Source organism: Lygodium microphyllum, chromosome 11 (genome assembly GCF_053477565.2).
Source record: "Lygodium microphyllum isolate KBCC chromosome 11, Lygodium_microphyllum_v1.1.10, whole genome shotgun sequence".
NCBI lineage: Eukaryota > Viridiplantae > Streptophyta > Polypodiopsida > Schizaeales > Lygodiaceae > Lygodium > Lygodium microphyllum.
The window spans coordinates 141,235,292-141,254,479 of record NC_141145.1 but is presented as its reverse complement, the minus strand read 5'-3'; the positions used below and the strand labels follow the sequence as shown (position 1 = coordinate 141,254,479).

Genomic DNA, 19,188 nt, shown 5'->3' with positions numbered 1-19,188 from the left:
TTTGCAAGAGAAAAGATTGATTGAAACGAAGAGGCAAGCGAGCCAAGAGAGCCTTATAAACATGAACAGGACAGTGTGTCATTTCCAAGATCAAAGGATAGTGATCAAACAAAACATGATGTCGCTCTATCCACATATCAATGGCTGTAGGGAGAAAAGAATCACTTTGATAAATATAGATCCTATCCAATCTAGCCCATGTGTTTGGATGCTAAAGAGAAAGATAAGTATATCTTGACTGAGAGGGACGCATCCAAGACCGCATGTCCTATTGTTGAGATATTAGCAATCACACCTAATGTAGCCTCTTTATATGAAGCTATGTCCATGTCTCCCTCAAGCAAAGATATCATTTTCTTTGAGGCAGTAGAAATGTCTTCAAAATCTTCAAATAAATTCATCGATTGCTCTTCAAAACAAGTAAATCCATCCATCCCTGCAAGTGGAATAAACAATTCTTCCATGTAGTTGAATTGAGCAACAAGAGTAATTTTACTCTTCATGAGAAGCATCTTCATAAAAGACTTGATTTTGGTCATTCCCATGATGGAAATCAGCTTCAAATGACTGAGAATAACTAGCAATGAGTTGATCTTTGTATGTGTCAAAAGACACAAGCAATGGCAGTGAAGTATCAAAAGATATAGTTTGAAATTTCATGTTCGTTGCTTGAGTTTGACTTGATGATCTTCAAAAACTCTTCATAGCTTCCCCTCCTTGCTGATTTGATGATTGAATACTCGCTAAAACCTTCAAATTACAGTGGCCTTGGCTTGGTTTAAGAGAAAATGAAGGAAAAATGAGCTTGAAGGTAAGTGGCTATGGCTGTCTTGTCAAAACAGGGACCAACGATGGTAAATGAGCTCCCACGAGCTCCACAGGTCGAATCTACTCAAACCCTTTGAGGTGGAGGACCCTCACTAATGGAACTAACTCCCTCTAAGAGAGTTTATACTCGTTTTGCCCGAGTTGAGAGATCTAAGCCTTCAAAGTGGTCGTTGTCAAAACTACGCCCAGATTTGAAAAAATGCAAATATCGAGCATGGTATGCATTAATCTCCTTGATTTGTGTGCCAAGAAGTTGCGCCTTACCTGCAGAACAACTCTCGAGAAGAAAGCTCGAAGAGATATGGCTTGGTTGATGAGATATGGCTGCTCCAACAGAGATATGGCTTGGTTGATGAGATATGGCTGCTCCAACAGAGATAGATAGGTGTTGTCTACAGACACAGTTATAGCAACGACTCTGAAAAGAGGCAATGCTGAAGCTATAGTTGCCCAATCTCAATGATTGAGGTGCCAGGGAGGAGCTCTGGAAGTAGAAAAACACTTTTCAAAAGGAAGTTCCGAGAGATTTGACCTGTGGAGAGAGATATGAAAGCTTCAAGCTAACAAGGTACTGCTGGCTATGGCTGCCATGGAAGCTTCATTAAAGGTAGGAATGCAAATGAAGTTGAAGATAGGGTCTAGTATTCAAACTAAGCTGAGCAAAGATGGAAAGGAGTTGAGAGGAGTGAAAGGAGAGTTGGGCCATGCTCAGCTGAGCTCTGATACCATGTGAAATACGCGAGATCTAGAGCATGGCTATGGCGGCTTGTAAGCATAGACTAAACTCATAATTACATTGACTAAAACCTACAACTCTTACACAAGTGAATTAGGTTTCAAGATGGAAGCTTGGACTCATAAACACAATCTTGTGTAGGACTGACAAATACAAGACTGACACTAACTGATAAAAAAAAGCATCATCATGTATTCATTCATCTATCAAAAGTGATAGTCAAGTACAATGCTTTATAGTTGTTGGATGGGTACAGTTTTCCCTTTCTGTGCATATGAGATTCCTATAGCCTGCATGTCTTCATCCCAAACTATCTCATACAAAGACGCTACATTAGGTGTGATTGCTAATATCTCAATACCTGTTTCAAAGACATAATTGCCAGAGCATCCCAAGCCTGTCGCTCAAGACCATCCATAATAGAGTTCTGCAAAGTCGTCTGATCCAGAGATGCACATACATTAAAATCCCCCATTACAAAGCCTGGACGAGCCATAGCAAGGCAATGTAAGTCATCCCAAAGCTGACAACGTTCACGAGCAGTAGAGGGAGCATACACATCTACTATCCATATAGCCTCTCTCTCATATAGGATTTCCAGAATCATAAATCTACCTCGATGGTCCTGAGAAATCAAAGCTGGTTGCAATGAAGATCTGATGGCCAACATTACTCCAGATTTATGTGAAACGCGACCACTAAAAAAAACAGAATAATCCTTATATATATATATATAAAATGATCCTGCCAAAGCATGTTGTTTATGCTCCACAGCACAGAAAACATCCCAATTGCTGGCTAACACCACTTTCCACAACCGATAATACTGCTTGCTGCCCAAAGAAATACCTTTCACATTCCATAAAGCATCTGTGTGTGTGTGTGTGTGTGTGTGTGTGGCAAAGGCGAATTTACTTGTAGAAAGTCCTCGACGCCAAATGCTATACGGGCTACACTAGGTTATAGAGGTTACGAGTGCTTTTGCAACACAAATACCTACACCTGGCATTCATCTCCTGGACAATTAGCATCAAAAGAAGACAAATGCTGCTGGTATGCTCAAATGTACACATCTGAGCCTGCATGGGATGAGTGTAGACAGGCTTCCACCGTTTTCAGTCTAGCCTGTCCAAACCTTAAACTCAGGAAGGCTGAAGTGATTTGAGTGATCATAATGGTTATTGAGAGGACACACGTGAACCCTGCATAGCAGCTAGGCACAAAGATGGCACACTATTGAACACACGTTTTAATCTCTCCAAGGATGGATTTGTCACATGGCCAATATGCATGGATGTACACGCATCACATATCGTCACGAGTGCCATTGGCTAGATCTGCACTTCATCACACCGAGGACAAAGAATGGGAGATATGAGTCACATTGCAGCACAAGACCATATTTGCCAGTTGTGTAGGTTAGAGGCTGAGATGGAGGAACACTGCATTTGTCGATGTTCAATTTACTATGGGATCAAGGGCATATACCATTTTCTCTTCTGTGAGGGTTTTTTCCGCTTTGGCAGTTCATTGGGTATGAGAATTAGAAACACCTAGGCTTATTCTCATTGGAGTCGAGGAGACGTAAGGAGGCACTTCCAAGAGACCAAAGCACACCATCACCCTCAAGTCCACCTGGCCAAAGACCCATCACAAATTTCTTCACTACAGTGACTACCAGAGATTCCACCCACACCCCCCCCCCCCCCCCCCAAAAAACCCCCTAGTGACTACCACTCTTTCCTCTTCCACATCGACGGTTCTCGATAGACCATCCCCTACAACAAGCCACTCCCTTACTTGGTGCGAGGCACACAACCCTCAAGCAGAAGTTCACCTTCCGTTTTATCACTACATCATGTCTATTATCATCTGACACAAGAGTCCCCTACCTAAACACTTGAGCATAGACAAGATAGAGCAAGGGGCAACACCATCCTATGATGGATGTACTCTACACCAGAGGGATAACTTGACACAAGATATGAAAATAAACGCTCACGGATGACAGGCCCACAGCTAGTCTCTTCAGTTAACTTCAGATCTAAATTTCTCAGTCAGACTCAGATAGATTTACTTCATTTATTACATTTGATTAGACTAAATAGTTCATTTTGTTCAAGTTTCTAATTGATGCTTTGAACTTTTATTTTATACGTGTCTCATCTCTTAAGCATATCATGATGAGATGTCAACTGTAGCTGTACAACACACTGAAGTCTCATAGATCTTTACAGCCTTTTGCAGACACGTTAATAGACCTCTCTTTCTTTCTTCTTTCTCTAAGAAAGTCTTTGTCGATACCTGTAAACAACTGCTGTGTAAAGCATCCAAACCAGATGCTTTTCTCTCCACCATTCAGATTGCTCCTATTGGTCTTCATTATCTTGGTCAAATTCACCTCTTCTCCATTCCCATATCTATCCATTTTGTAAATCACCTAAAACTCCAAGCATCCAAAAATTATCAACCCATCCTGTTTTAGGATTACAAAATATTTCTCAAGTGATCTCAAATCCTATTATAAGCATATATCACCCACCACATTGCACCCATATGCCAGTAAGTCACTATCCTCACTTATCACTGCTGAAATTCCTCCCTTCTCTGGACTTCGCTTTGATAGGTAGGCCAGCTGTGCATCCGCTTCATAGGGTGCCACGACAAATTCTACCAATTCTGTTTTTAGAGCCTGTAACACAAGAACATACGGTAAAGTATTTATTCCTTAATGACAACTCTTTGCTGATAAAATTACAGCAATTACCTTGATAAACTCATATGCCATCAGAGGTGTTATCTCCACAGACCTCTGTTTCAGCATTATTAGAAATGTTAGTAGAGCACTAGTCACAGCTGTACATTACTGGATAGCATTGTGAGAAATTTGATTAGAGCACTAGTCACAGCTGTACATTACTTTACTGAATAACATTACCATTACTCCAATGAAAGTTGTTCTCTCAACTGCTCTTTGTTTCAACCTCATCCTATTGCAGATGCTAAATTACTTTACAAAATAGCACGATCATTACACTAATAGGAGGCATTATGTGCACTGTCCTCTGTTTCAATATTGCCTTATATTCAGCTGAGGAGTGCATTAATCACAGCTAAGAAGTTACTTCACTAAATAGCACAACCATTACTCAAATGAAGAGAAACTGCAACCTAATCAAGAGTAAGAGGGGAAGCTTGATAGACAGAACCAGTTATTCCCCTAAGACAATGTCAATCTCACAAAGCTTATAGACTTCCCACGTTAAAGCTGGGCCCTATCATTCACCAATCTAGATAAGTAATTATTTAATCTTAATCCTCATGCCAGTTCTGCCGTTATAGCATTTAGTCACATTGACCATTTAAACCTTTTAATTTTTTCTTTTTTTTGGAAACATATCTTTCCATGATGAAGAGGCAGCTCAAATTCTTGTGCCAATCAAAGCCAATGCTCTCAATAAGTGTATTTTCCTGACATTAAAAACCACAAGTGGGACTTGGCTTATACTTGATAACCCTAAATGTGACTTGGCCTACATCCTGGGCAACCCCCCCATTACTGCTTGGTAAACATCCTCTTCTTGTAACTCTCCTTTGAAACTGTTAACCCAGTTCTTTCTCCATCCCACCAAGCTGACATCCCATTGAATTTTCCCTCAGCTTTCCTGATAGCTCAGCTTCCTGCCTTCAGTTTTCCCTATCTGCTCATCTTCCCCTTGTCAACCTTCTTTCCACCTTTGCCACCCTCTCGCTCAGTTTCTACACTCTTTTTCAAGCCGAACCCCATGGGCACGATATTGCTTCAGAATCTCCAACTCGACTTGGAAGCCATTTTGTCACTCTTACAACAAGCTTGTCCTAGGTTAAGAGGTGAGGGTCTTGGCTGCAGCCCCCCACTAATCACTCACATGAGACAACTCCGCCCAATGCAAGGTAAAAGGCAGGTTCATCTTGCCTAGTAGAGGCTGCCTCCAAAGCAGCCTCTACCCCAAAGCAGCCTCCACCCCCACTTACACACGACAGAGAACAAGGACAAGAACGAGTACATTGTACAAGAATTGCCATCACCTAGCACCATGACAAGGGGCTCTACCATGGGGACAAGATTAGGACGCTACAAGGATGGGAGAGACTTGGATGGGAAGGATGGGATGGGACTAGGACTAGGGCAAGTTTTGGGAACAATGACAAAAAGGGATACATGAATTGCCATCCCCTCTCACCATCATAGGGGGCTCTACCATGGGGACATGATGTTGGGTTTGACTCATGCCTACGCTCATAGAGGAGTGTTGGTGATCTTCAGTAGGACACTGGGACACTTTTTACTCTCCATACGAGAGGTTTTTTCCCCTAGATTTATTCCTTTTATTTTATGTGCCTATGTTACACAATTTTAGGCACTTATCGTGCTTCACACACTTCGGGTGTGAACATCCTCCTACAATCCTAAGGTTTAAGGGTTGTACTTTGTACTTGCACCTTACACTTTTAGATTATTGCATTGGGTGTCGTGCTCTCACACTTTACATTGTCTACTCCACTCTCAGCTGAGCTTCGATCTCTTCCTGCTCTCACATTTGGTATCAGAGCTGGCCCTCGGCTCAGCTTGCAAGCCAGCTAATCCCCTTGGCATTCAGCCCTACGTCAACACACAACTTTAGTAGCCTGCACCAGAAGTCCACCAGAGGCTAACAGCTCCACTCGCCAGCCTTAAGCATAGCCTGCAGATCGGCCTACTCCAAACCTGCCACCTACCTCATGCCGCCTGTCAGGCCCCGCCTGAGCAGCACTGCCCCCTGTGCTTGGATGCCACCGAAGACCTGCTGCTGCAGAACCACCACCTGCACACGGCCTGCTACAGCTTTGACCTGCAGCCCGCCAGCTCCTGCAACCCACTAGCTCCGACCTGCCGCCCGCCAGCTCAAGTCCTTCCACCACCAGCTTCAGGCCTGCCGCCTGTTTGGCCTTGACCTACGTGACCAGCATTCAGCCATTGTGGCTGAGCGCTACCCCTCCACCTGCCAAATCCGTCTGAGCTGTGCCCGCCAGTCCAACAATCGAAGGTAAAACGTTTTTTTTAAACAAAAATTTCAAATTTTTAATACAAATTCACTTCTCTAGAATGGGCCTTTTGCCTGAGCAAGCATTCTCAGCATCAGTATGTGTTTGGGACACAATTACATCAAAGATTTCATGCGTTTTGGGCCAAACGTTTGGTGCTTTTGCAATTAGCTCAGTGATTGACACATGTACATTTGTGACAATCTGAAATAGACTGATTTTGTATACTTTGGGACAATAAATTTTGGGGCTTATGCATTTTCAGTGCTGCTGAACATTAATTGCACCTTGGACAACGTGCATTTTAGACAGTTTTGACAGAGTGTGCTTCAATTTGCTAATTACAGAAAAGTACTTGCTGTAATTTCTGGATATTCTAAGATTTCCACTTTAGTCTAAGTTGACCCATTGCTCCTTTGCTCTCTGATCAGCATCATTTATCATGGCAAAAAAGGGAGATGATGTATTTACATACATATCCAAGGAGGATAGGTTAGATGGTAACAACTATTTCCTCTAGTCCTTCATAGTAAAGGATGTGTTGATTGCGAAGAATAATTGGGATTATGTCAACAGTGAAGAAGTTAGGCCTGGAGTTGTGGCTCCTGCCACTCCTCCTCAAAGAGGACGTAGGCAAAACGAGCAACTCAACATGTTCAACCTACTCCAATTCAACCACTTCCTCAGACATCAGCAACACAAAAGGCATGGGATACACAAGATGCACAACCTTTGTCCCTAATTGCATTAGCGATTCAACACTCTATCATACCTCACATTCGGTTTGCATCTTCTTCACCAGAAGCATGGCTGACCTTAAAGCAAATGTTTACTAGAAAGAATGAGACACACATCTCTTTCTTGAAGAACGAGCTTGAGACAATGAATATGGATAACCATGATTCTATGCAAGATCACCTAAATAAAATTCAAGACTTGCGTGAGCAACTTATGAATGTAGATGAGTATTACTCAGATGCACAGATGATATCTACCACCTTGAATTCATTGCCGCCCTCATACTTGGCCTTTCATACAGCCTTGAACCTCACCATCACGATTGCCCTATAGCCACTTACTTTCCTTCACCTAGTCACTTTGCTCTTAGAGGAAGAGCTGACGCGAAAGAACAATGGTGTGGATGTTGAGCCTCTGAGCAAGCTTTTATGGCATGACAGAAGGGCAAGGGCAACCAAGCAAAGAATGCTCCGCACAACTCTGGGAATTCAAGTACTTCACAAGGCAATAAGAAACAGAGGACACACAAGCCAACAAGAGCAAGTGCCACTATTGCAAGAAGCCATGCCACTACATCACTAAGTGTAGAAAGTGCATAACCAAAAAGGAGTCAGGGATATATCTATTTCTAAAGCACCTTCCATTGCTACTGAGTCAATGTCCTTTGTGCAAACAAGGACTATTGTTTTTACACATGCAATTATGACTCCTCTTGAACTAATAGAGTATTTAGCTACACTCATGATACATGCACATGGTTTTCTAACACCAATGCTTCCAAGCACAACACATCTCGCCGAGATTTGTTTGCTTCTATTATTACAGCCCCAGTTGGCAAGTCTGTACAGTGCCAACAATGCATCACACCTTCTTAGAGGTATTAGGGAGATTGCGTTGAGAGCCATTGATGGCCCTATTCTCTACTTGCAGAATGCCTTGTCTGTGCCAAATATAAAGAATAATTAGTTACCTATTTCTTCTTTGGCAAGGTGTGGTTTGCACGTCACCTTAGATGATGACAGATACATAGTGAGACACAAGGAACACATGACTTTGGTTTTGACTGACACTCTATATCATGGGTTATATGAGCTGGATGCTTTTTCAGTTGATCAATCAGTCTATTTACCATCCACTCTTACTCCTACTATGTCATAGTTGGAGTTATGGCATTGCTCGTATGGAGCATGTAAACTATGGCAGCTTGATGCTTTTGCAACGTACACAGATGCTTGATGGTTTACCTCTCTTGGAGAGACCTCCTGAGCACTTGTGTGAGAAATGTATTTTGGGAAAAATACATTGTTTTTGGTTTTCCCATGATGTTGCTTTTAGAGCCACTACCAAGTTCCAAATTATGCACTCAAATGTATGTGGCCCTATGCAAACAAAGTCATTGGGTGGCCTTTACTATTTTGTCACTTTTATTTATGACTTTACACGCTTCTATTGGGTCTATTCTTTGGTGAAAAAGTCAAAAGTGTATGATGCATTTTTCGCTTTTGTAGCACTTAATAAAAATCAATCTGACTGCAAGATGAACACTCTCTGTTCGGACCAAGGGGAGGTACTCCCGAAAAAGTTGGATAACAAGGCTGTTAAATGCATTTTGATGGGGTACAACAATGAGAGCAAAGGATATAGATTATATGATCCTGTCTCTAAAAAGATATTTATCGGTAGAGATGTGTTTTTCGATGAAAAATCAGAATTATCCCTTGTTGGTTTTGACACATATCAAGCTGCCAATGATGTATTTGAAGGGTTACTGCCCATTTCTTTCGATGATACAATTAGAGCTTTAGCAAGTGAACTTAATGTTGAACCACCTGCTCCATTGGATAATGCATAAAATCAACCCATGGTTGATCTGAATTTTCAACAAGGTGTTGAATTTGAAATTAAGCAAGAGCTTGTACACAATCAAGAGGCTAGGTAAATGCCTAGATAAAGACTATGAAAGATAGTCATTTGGATGCTCCTATTACTGGTCGTATTAGAAGGCAAGCTCGTATGCATGATAATGGACATACCATGGAGTTTGTTATGACAGTAGATACATTTGATGATAAGGAGCCTGAATGTTTTGAGGATGCACAACATAGTGTGCATTGGATGGCAGCAATGCAAGCTGAGTTTGATTCCATCATAAAAAATCAAACATGGGATTTAGTATCTTTGCCTCTCGGGAAGAAAACCATTGGTACAAAGTGAGTCTATAAGCTAAAAAGGAATGTAAATGGATCCATTAACAAACATAAGGCTAGGCTTGTGGCCAAGGGCTACACAAAGAAAAAAGGCATTGACTATGAGGAGACATTTGCTCCTACCTACCACATGATTACCATGAGGTCTATGGTTGCTTTGGTTGCCCATTATGGATGGACTATGCATGAGCTTGATATAAAAACTACAGTTTTACATGGGGAACTTCAAGAAGACGTATATGTACAGCAGCCCATTGATTTTGCAATTATGGGGTCCGAACACTTCGTGTGCAAGCTGAAAAAGACTCTATATGATTTGAAGCAAGTTTCTCGAGCTTGGTATGCAAAAATTGATGCTTTTTTACTCAACTAAGGATTCATAAACAGCTCATTAGAGTCTACCCTTTACGTATGTAAAGAGGAGGGATCCTTGTTGGTCATATGTCTTTATATTGATGATCTTTTGCTTACACGGACAGATGCTGATCAAATTTCAGCATTCAAACAAAATTTGCAGCAAACTTTTGAGATGTCTGATTTGGAGCCTTTGCACTGTTACTTGGGCATTCAGTTCATTCATGATGCTAGAGGCATTGGGCTATCACAGCCGAGATACATTGGTAAACTTCTTGAGAGGTTTATCTTACAAGATTGCAAGCCAATTTGTACACCAATGGAACCTGGACTGAAGCTATCATTACATGATGACAGTGACTTATTTAATATCCACACATGTGCTCCAGTAGTTGGATGTCTTATTTACCTACGTAACACAAGGCCCGACATACAGTTTGCAATTTCAACCCTAAGTAGATATATGCATCAACCACGCATGTCACATCGGCAAGCTATCAAGCTTGTTTTCCGTTACTTGCAAGGTACTAGGACTCTTGGATTACTTTATGCCAAGGGGAAACCACTACACTTACATGCTTACAGTGATTCTGATTGGATTGGTGATTATGATTCTCATCACTCCACTAGTGGCAATTGTTTCTTTCTTGGCTCATCTTACATCTTGGCTTAGCAACAAACAATCCACTATTGCCAGATCGACATATGAAGCTGAATACAAGGTAGCTTTCACTACCAAAGTTGAATGCATATGAATTAGACGCTTGTTAGATAATTTGGATGTATCTCTCAAACAAAGTCTACTCCTTTGTTCATTAACAAATGAGTGCCATTGTAGTGTCAAGGAACACAGTGTCTCATGCACGCATGAATCACATTGAGATCCATTATCACTTTGTCAAAGAGAGACTACTCGCAAGTGATATCAACCTTGTCTATTGTCCTACCACCAGTAATGTAGCAGACATCACCAAAGCTCTTCCTTGTGACAAATTTGAAGCATTTCGCAATATTTTAAATTTGATCTCCTTTGCTGGATAACCCTTGTATCTTGATTACTCTTCACTCCGGGGGGGTTTGTTGGGTTTGACTCACGCCTACGCTCACAAAAGAGTGTCAGTGATCTTCAATAGGACATTGGGATTCTTTTTACTCTGCATACGAGAGGCTTTTTCCCCCAGATTTATTTCTTCTATTTTATGTGCTTATGTTACACAGTTTTAGGCACTTATCATGTTTCACATTCTTCAGGTGTGAACACCCTCCTACAGCCCTAAGGTTTAAGGGTTGTTCTTTGTACTTGCACCTTACACTTCTAGATTATTGCATTGGGTGTACTCTCACACTCTACACTATCTATTCCACTCTCGGTTGAGCTTCCAACTCTTCCTACTCTCACACATGATTGGGACAATACAAGGGCAGGATGGGATTAGGAGGGAAAGCTAAAATATGGTTGTCCTATGTTAGAATGCCACCCACACCTCGGTTGATATGTTCCTTGTGTGAGATTCTTGTAGGAAACAATCACTTTTGGAGAACACTCCTCTTCTTTAAGGAGTCATCAGTAGCCTGCAAGGTGGTTGGAGAGTGATCATCTCCCAAACTACTTTGAGATGCACTGTAAGTAGCCCTAGTTGGATTTTGAATGCTCCACCTAAGTTTACCCCTAAGAAGGGACATCCAAAGTTCAATTCAATAGCACAAAAGAAAGGCAAAGCCACATGGACATTCACTCAAAAACTACTCTCTTTGCCCAAGTGAATTTAAGGGGACGCCTTTTCTAGTCTCAAGGTTGGCATAGCAATGGCATTTTATTTTTCCCAATCTCGACAAGCGGTGCTACTAGGCTAGTAGTGGAGCAATAGAGGTCCTACAAAGATGCATTGAATGACTTAATTAATCATTCCATTATACATATTGGGACTCCTATCCATCATCCGTCATCATTTCCACCATCCACATTGATTTGATGACCCAACCAATGGAGTAGACGGTCCTCCCTCACAATGTTTCAAAAACAAAGAGCTTGGACATCTAGTAGTAGAGAGTCAACAAAGCATAGATAGAGAATATTGCAAAGCCCACATGATAGTGGTAGGCTAAGAGGCACTTGCAAGTCAAGTGAAAGAGGCAAAGTCAATAGACATGGAGGGCAATAAGGGATCTCCATCTAGCCGCAAAATCACAAGAACCTTCCATTGACCGCTCAAAGGCACAAAACTCAAACCTACAAGAGGTTCCAACAAATGAGGCCCAAGGCATTGCTTCCTCGAAGGAAATAAAGAGAAGTCGGCCAAAGCAAAAACCATTTTAGGACAGATAGACCTAGAGAGCCTTGAGTTTCCTAACCCTTGCAAAGGTGGTCAAGAAATAGGAAGATTAAGCGACAACTCTCAAGAAGGCAAAGAAGCCAAGGAGTTGCACCACAACCACATGGGTCTAAGAGACCAAACACTAGACCATGAGATTATTCTCATTGAGTGTTAGAGGCTTCATGGGCATTTGTTTCACCAAGAATGAATGTTACTCAAACAAGATTTTTTGAAAGATCTCACTAGGACATAGTTCTATCTATCGAGCATCCATAAGGATGCACTAGGGTTCAAAAGAAAATATAGAGTGTATAAGAATGGCTAACAAACAAACTCAAAAATCAAATGGAGAGAGGAGAGAGAATGCTGAAACGAAACTCAATGAAACAATATGAGTGTGTTTTAAGGATTCAGCCATCAATATGGAATTCGTCAACCAAGTCATGGGGGATACTAAGATGGATCAAGATGAGGCTGTTCTTAAGTTTACAACAAAAACAACGTGAGTGTTCTATGGATCAAGGATCAGTATGGAACTCATCAACAAAATCACGGGGGATACTAAGAAGGATCAAGATGAGTCTGTTGAAGCAACCTCTAAGCCCCAGATGAAACACAATAAACATACAACTGGTGCTCCAATGCATATGTCACAGTCATGCTGCTGTCACATATGCCTCGGATGTTATTATATGCACAAGTAGCAAGTTAGTCAAATGTATCAAAGGAGCTGGACTCGAAGCATTTGTTGGAATTTGCTAGTATGTTGCTTGAGGAATATGTGGAAGACAAGTATAATACTAAGTCGTCAATGTGAGGAGGATGTTTTGGATACTCATGTGGACAAGAAAAAGTATTAAAATCCTTTGCCCCCTTTTATGACAAGGTTGTCATGTTTCATTGCTTGTATTCTACTGCTCTCATGGATGAAGCAGCAATTATCAGCTATCACATAGTAAGACCATTTGGACAATATCTTTGCAAGACCTCAAGGCTTCTATGAAGGAATGTTAAAAATGCCCAAATAGCATATGTTGCTCCTAAGTAAACTCCCATTGTTCTTTGGCACATAGCCAGTTCACATACTGCCCCATGGCCAATTTCCAAAAACTATTTAAGCACGAATGTCCAATCTAGGTGGATGTTGAAGGCTGTTTGGCAATCTATTGGCCTCTTTTGGCAGATGCTATGGCTGCCATTGGGAAGGCTTTGGTTCCATCCAACATGTGTGCCACAAATAGGAATAGGCTTTGCATGCTTTGGGACATTGCAAGGAGCCGTCCTAGCTGGTTAAGATTTAATTCCACAAGTATGCATCCTTTGAGGTTCATGCTGAAATGGAGTACACTTGCTAGTCATTTTTTCCCTTGTGAGCTTTTGGGATACTTTAAAGCAGAATGTTCTTCCATAAGGATGCGCACCTTGAATTGAAGATGAAAGATCATTGAGTACCATGCCTAATTTTTATTTGTAACATCATGCAGGCACGTCACATGATCCACTTGTTTGCCTTTCCTTTTGACAAACAAGTGAAAATGATTACACCTTGGGATGTAAAGAAATGCTAGGGCAAACATAGAGAAACACAAACTGTTAAACAGCATGATGAACATAATCTAATGAATGCTCAATCAAGAGGAATGTGCATGAGAATGTAAATCATATAATGAGCTAAGAGTGATATCAGAGATGTTGTGAACAGCTCCAAGATGTGTCATACTATGACAAATCCTAAAACACAGCAGCAGCAATCCACCAGGCCTGAAGAGGATACAGCAGCAAAGGAGGGAGCAAAACACAACCCTCTGGGCAGCGTCATATCGAGAAATGAATCTGTGAAGCCAGAAGCAAATTATACTAGTTGATGGCAGCTCCTTGGGCAATAGAGGAAGAAAACCATGATGAGCTCAGCTGGTTGTCCTTCTAGTCAAAAAACACAAGCTTCAGGTGATAAAACACAAGCCTCAGGGGCGGCAGCACGAGACAATCCTCAAAACTGACAATGATGAAAATTAGCCGGGTGGCAACTCCAAATAGTTGGCAGCAGTGGCAACAGGCTAGGTGGCAACACAAAGGGCTGGGTGGACCTCCTTCAAGAGGGGCGACAACATCCAGAGGCTGGATAATGCAGCAAATGGACTGGGCAGCAAGGCAGCACCTCCAAAGGCTGGCAGCATCACCATCATCTGTTCAAGCTGTTGCTGCTGCATGGGTCTACTTCAATCTGCATTTTGGTGCCTGGTTTCCATGTGTTTCAGAAACAGGAAGAAATGGAGTTTCAGAGTTTTGGCCATTTGAAATTTTTGTGGAAATGGTGTTTTGGAATATACCAATATAAATAATAATATATGTGTTTATGCATGTAAATATACATATATATACACAACTCTAAGCACATTAGAGACTAAAGCCACTGAACAATCTTCAAGAAGAGAGCTTTCAGCATTGTTGAGATAACCACAGGCTGGTGCACAGCAGTTGGGGCAGGTTTGTAGCAGGTGTTGCACTTGCATGTAAATATACATATATATACACAACTCTAAGCACATTAGAGACTAGAGCCACTGAACAATCTTCGAGAAGAGAGCTTTCAGCATTGTTGAGATAACCACAGGCTGGTGTACAGCAGTTGGGGCAGGTTTGTAGCAGTTCGAGCAGGTGTTGCAGTTGCAAAACATGCAAGGAATAGGGAAAATGGGAAGGCAACACAAAAACATAACCAACAAGGGTTCCCTGCCCATGACTTGTACTACACGAAATGCCGTTCCTAGGAAATGGAAACAACCTGAAACAACCATTCCATTTCAGCAGGGTGGAAATGGCATCACTTGTCTTTCTGCTTGGAGAGCATGCTGGGTGGGTGCTGATGTTTTTTGGGACAGCAGCTAAATGCAGCATGCTTCTTGGTGGACATCCCCCCTACGGCTTGGAGATCTTGCAAGTGGTGCGATGCATATTCTTCTTCTACCGCTTCTCAGCCTACTACAATGATCACGAGGTCTCACCTCACCTCTCTCTATTTGCACCATGGAGCATGTTCTTGTTCTCCCCCACCTCCCTAAGGCTCAAATGTTCAATGGTTCCAACTATTCCTTGTGGAAGGTTAAAACATGCCACATTCTTGATACCTATGAGATATGGAAGTTCGTCTCCAAGTTCCCTGCCCGATACTTACACCTGATGATGGTGAGGTGCTTTAGAGGCCCACTAGCATTTTCATTTCACAACAAAGGAAGTGGATGAGTTGTTGACAACCTTTCACATGATTGCTTGTGAGCTGGTTCCATGCCGCATGGACCTTGGGTTCAAGTTTTCCCAACACGTATCACATGCATGACAGTCACTACGGGTAGATGCTTGGTTGGATCATATATTTGGCTTATTTACACCAGACCAAATGTTTTTTATGGGACCGCCACTTGAGTTCTTTCATGCAAAGACCTCTTTGCCTCATTGGCAAGCTGCTTTGCAAGTCTTGCCGTTCTTTTGAGGCACCTTGACACACAAGATCTTCTATGGAGAGGGGTCTCTCTGACAAGTCAGACAAATTCAGATTGGGCAAGTGACATAGACTCTTGGAGATCTACTACAAGCTTTTGCTTTACTTTGGGTTTAGGTGCCATTCCTTGGAGCAGCAAGCAGTATCCCACTATGCTCTTCCTTCAAAAAGGCAAAGTATAGAACCACTTGTATGACTGCCTAGGATGCCATTTGATTGAGGTCGATTCTGGATGAGATTGGATTTCCACAACCACAACCTACAATTATTCATGGTGACAATCAAAGCTGTCCAACCATATCTAGGAATCCAACATTTCATGCTCATGTGAAGCACATTGAGATCCAATATCATTATGTTGAAGAGTGTATTCAAGATGAGGAGGTTTAGTCAGCTTACTATCCCATAGCAAACAATGTGGTAGACATCTTTGCCAAGGCTCTTCCATCACCTTCGTTGCTTCATCATATGTATCCCTTGGGATTTTGAGCACATCCAAGATCTAAGAGGGGATGTTAGTGCTCATGGTCCTTCCAAGTATTGAGTCAATGAAGGACATTAAGACTCTATTCAGGTCCAGCCATTTTGTCCTTTGCCCCTATTTCTAGGCCCTATCCATCTCTTTTGCCTAAGACATTGTCCTAAATTATTTGATCACTATTCGAGAGGATTTTAAGTCAATCTTGCATATATATAGGCTTACTTGTCGATTGGTTGGCATCACATCATTCTTCAACTTCTTCTAAATTCTATCTCCCAACGCCCTCACTACAGCTACACCCTAAGCATGTAAGGCCTTGTATCAGCTTCCTTTCATTATTCATCCAAGTTTCTCTTCTTGCCTTCATTGTTTCATGCTAACAGTCAAAGTTGCCTAGCCATAATGACCAGATTTTCTGAGAGATGGGGCAAGAAATAAAACGATGACGGGCAAATTTCACAGTGGTGGTGCAAAAGAAACAGGTGCCGTTGGAGATTCGACGTTTGGAAAGGGCTGATCAGCAGCAAGCGGAAGACCACTAATCATCACCCTCCAAAGAAAGACCTTATATTTGAAGGGTGTCTTGTTCAACCAGCACTCCATCACCGTTACCCTCCACCATGACCTGGATTTATGCAATCCCCACAGAGTATTAGCTTTAGTAACCAGCCATTGATGATCTTTAATCAAAAGATGATACATCTGGTTAGCTGAAGCCTTTTCTAAATTGAGCCGGCCTGCAAAGTCCCAATCCTGCCAAGGACGATCCGTAGCAAGAGCAGGAAAGGGTTGTCTGCTCTGGAGCACCATCAAAACCTGTTCCCATAAATACCTGTATCCACGCGGGATCCTGAAAAGCCTCCTGGCGGTACGAAACGATATCAACACATTGCGACTGGCAAGGGTGGCATCCACTACCGAAGTTAAGCCCAAACGTGCCATGCGGTTGAATTTTGGTCGAAGCTCATGTTTACCTTCCCACGAAATTAACCGCGAGACTGCCAACAGTTCCGATTGAAAAGAATTAGTAGCTAAGCGATCCTCCGCTGGATGCCACTGCACCTTTCGGAGGACCTGTCTCCATGAACACACCAAATGGGCAAGCAGAGATGAAGAAAAACTGGCGAAGCGAGAATTGGCATTAAGAGCATGCCACCAAGAACCCCGGATTTGAGTGTTACCATGCAGAAGCCCGTGATCCTCAATAAAATAACGGGCTATAACGACCCATGGATGATGATCCGAGCACATGGCGCGAAAAAGAGACCAACGGAGCGCCAGCATATGAGTTTGGGCATCTAAAATAGCCCCTCCACCCATGCGTTTGGGGGTGCACGCATGCGACCAAGAAATCCAGGAAATGCCTGCATACAAAGAATCCTTCTTCCATAACATGAAACGAATAGACTGAGTAAGAGCATTCAGTGTAGTAGTAGTCCAGGGCAGCAATGGCAAGAAATATGTGAGCATTGGCAACATAATTGTCTGGGCTACTTTGAGGCGAACAGGGAAGGGCCAGACCTGAGACTTCCAATACATAAACTTAGCCACCAGTTTCTATGAAATCCACTGTAGTAGCTGCTTTGGGGGAATATCAACACCCAAAGGGTACCCAAGATGCCTGACAATGGAGCCACGGGGAAGAACCAGTCCCTGCCAGTCCAATGACTGCAAATCCGACTCCGTGCAGCTGAGAAGGGCTGATTTCAAAGCGTTGATGCGAAGACCGGAAGCCTGACCAAAGAGAGCCCAAACATCTAATGCTTTGCGAAGGTTATCCTTGTCCGCACGTAGAATCATAAAGCTGTCATCAGCCAAGGATTGACTAATGAAGTGCTGTCCAGAGGAAAGCAACAATCCAACCAACTGAGAAGAAGCTGCCATGTGAGATAACATCGAAAGAACTGGATGAGTCGCAAGGGCAAAGAAGAGGGGACTCAAAGGGCACCCCTGTCTGACAAAGCGGGCAAGGACAATTGGCTTGGTAACGCCTCCATTCAGCATGACGCGCGAAGACGCTGCATCACTGATAGTGTAGATCAGACGAGACATCCGAGCACCAAAGCCCATGGTAGACATAAGTTCTGCAATGAAAGACCAGTCCGGATAATCAAAAGCCTTTTCCAGGTCCAATTGAACCAGTACGACCTGCTGATAATACATTGTGCAAAATGTTTCTGCCCTTAATGAAACCATATTGGAGAGGATGCACAATGGCACGAAGATGCTTATGGAGCCGGTTCGCCATTACTTTGGAAAAGATTTTATACATAGAACCCATCACAGAAATTGGACGCCATTGTTTCAACATGGACGGCGAAGGAACTTTTGGAAGCAGTTTAATAAGACCTTTCCATGAGGACAGCATGATCCCCATTTCCCACACCTGCTGAAACAAAGCCGTCAATGGTTTCGCGAGCTGGGTGGCAAAAAACTCAAAGAACTCCTTGGTGAGACCATCCCAGCCAAGACTTTTATCCTTGGGCAAGTGTAATAGAACGTCCATAACCTCCTCCTCACAAATATCTGCCTCCAGAGTAGATTGCATCTCTCTCTCTCTCTCTCTCTCTCTCTCTCTCTCTCTCTCTCTCTCAATTAGTAGTTTATATTTATTACCAAAAAAAAGTACAATATCACACAATATTACAAAGTTCAGAGTGGCTCTAGGCCATCATATATAAACCAGATACAATAGTTCAACAAGCATAAAAGAAAGCATAAAAGAACGAGTGTGCAAGAGACACCCTGAGAACAGAAAAACACGGGATCAAGAGTGGTGACGAGATTTTGCCACATGAGCATGGGCCTTCATTGCCAATGTCTCCAATACACGATCCTCAAAGAAGTCTCCTAGCACTACAAAAGGATTGAGCCTTTAAAGTTTGGCCCGTGAGAAAGAAGGTCCATCTACAAGGTGGAAGGTAGAACCTAGATACTTGCGATCCCAAGGAGTGATCGTTCGACCA

General features: G+C 42.4%; 1 protein-coding gene across 5 annotated transcripts in view; it reads right to left on the bottom strand.

Annotated features, from left to right (window-relative positions):
• Nucleotides 1–19,188, bottom strand: part of LOC148029450 (exonuclease 1-like) — an 82,415-nt gene that overhangs the window by 37,923 nt on the left and 25,304 nt on the right. For all 5 annotated transcript variants that reach the window (XM_087688267.1, XM_087688266.1, XM_087688265.1 and 2 more), the window contains 3 exons: nucleotides 4,332–4,376; nucleotides 4,107–4,256; nucleotides 3,869–4,004 (listed from right to left, as the gene is read on the bottom strand). In XM_087688267.1, coding sequence (XP_087544393.1) covers nucleotides 3,869–4,004; nucleotides 4,107–4,256; nucleotides 4,332–4,376 — 331 coding nt within the window. The remainder of the gene's footprint in view (nucleotides 1–3,868; nucleotides 4,005–4,106; nucleotides 4,257–4,331; nucleotides 4,377–19,188) is intronic.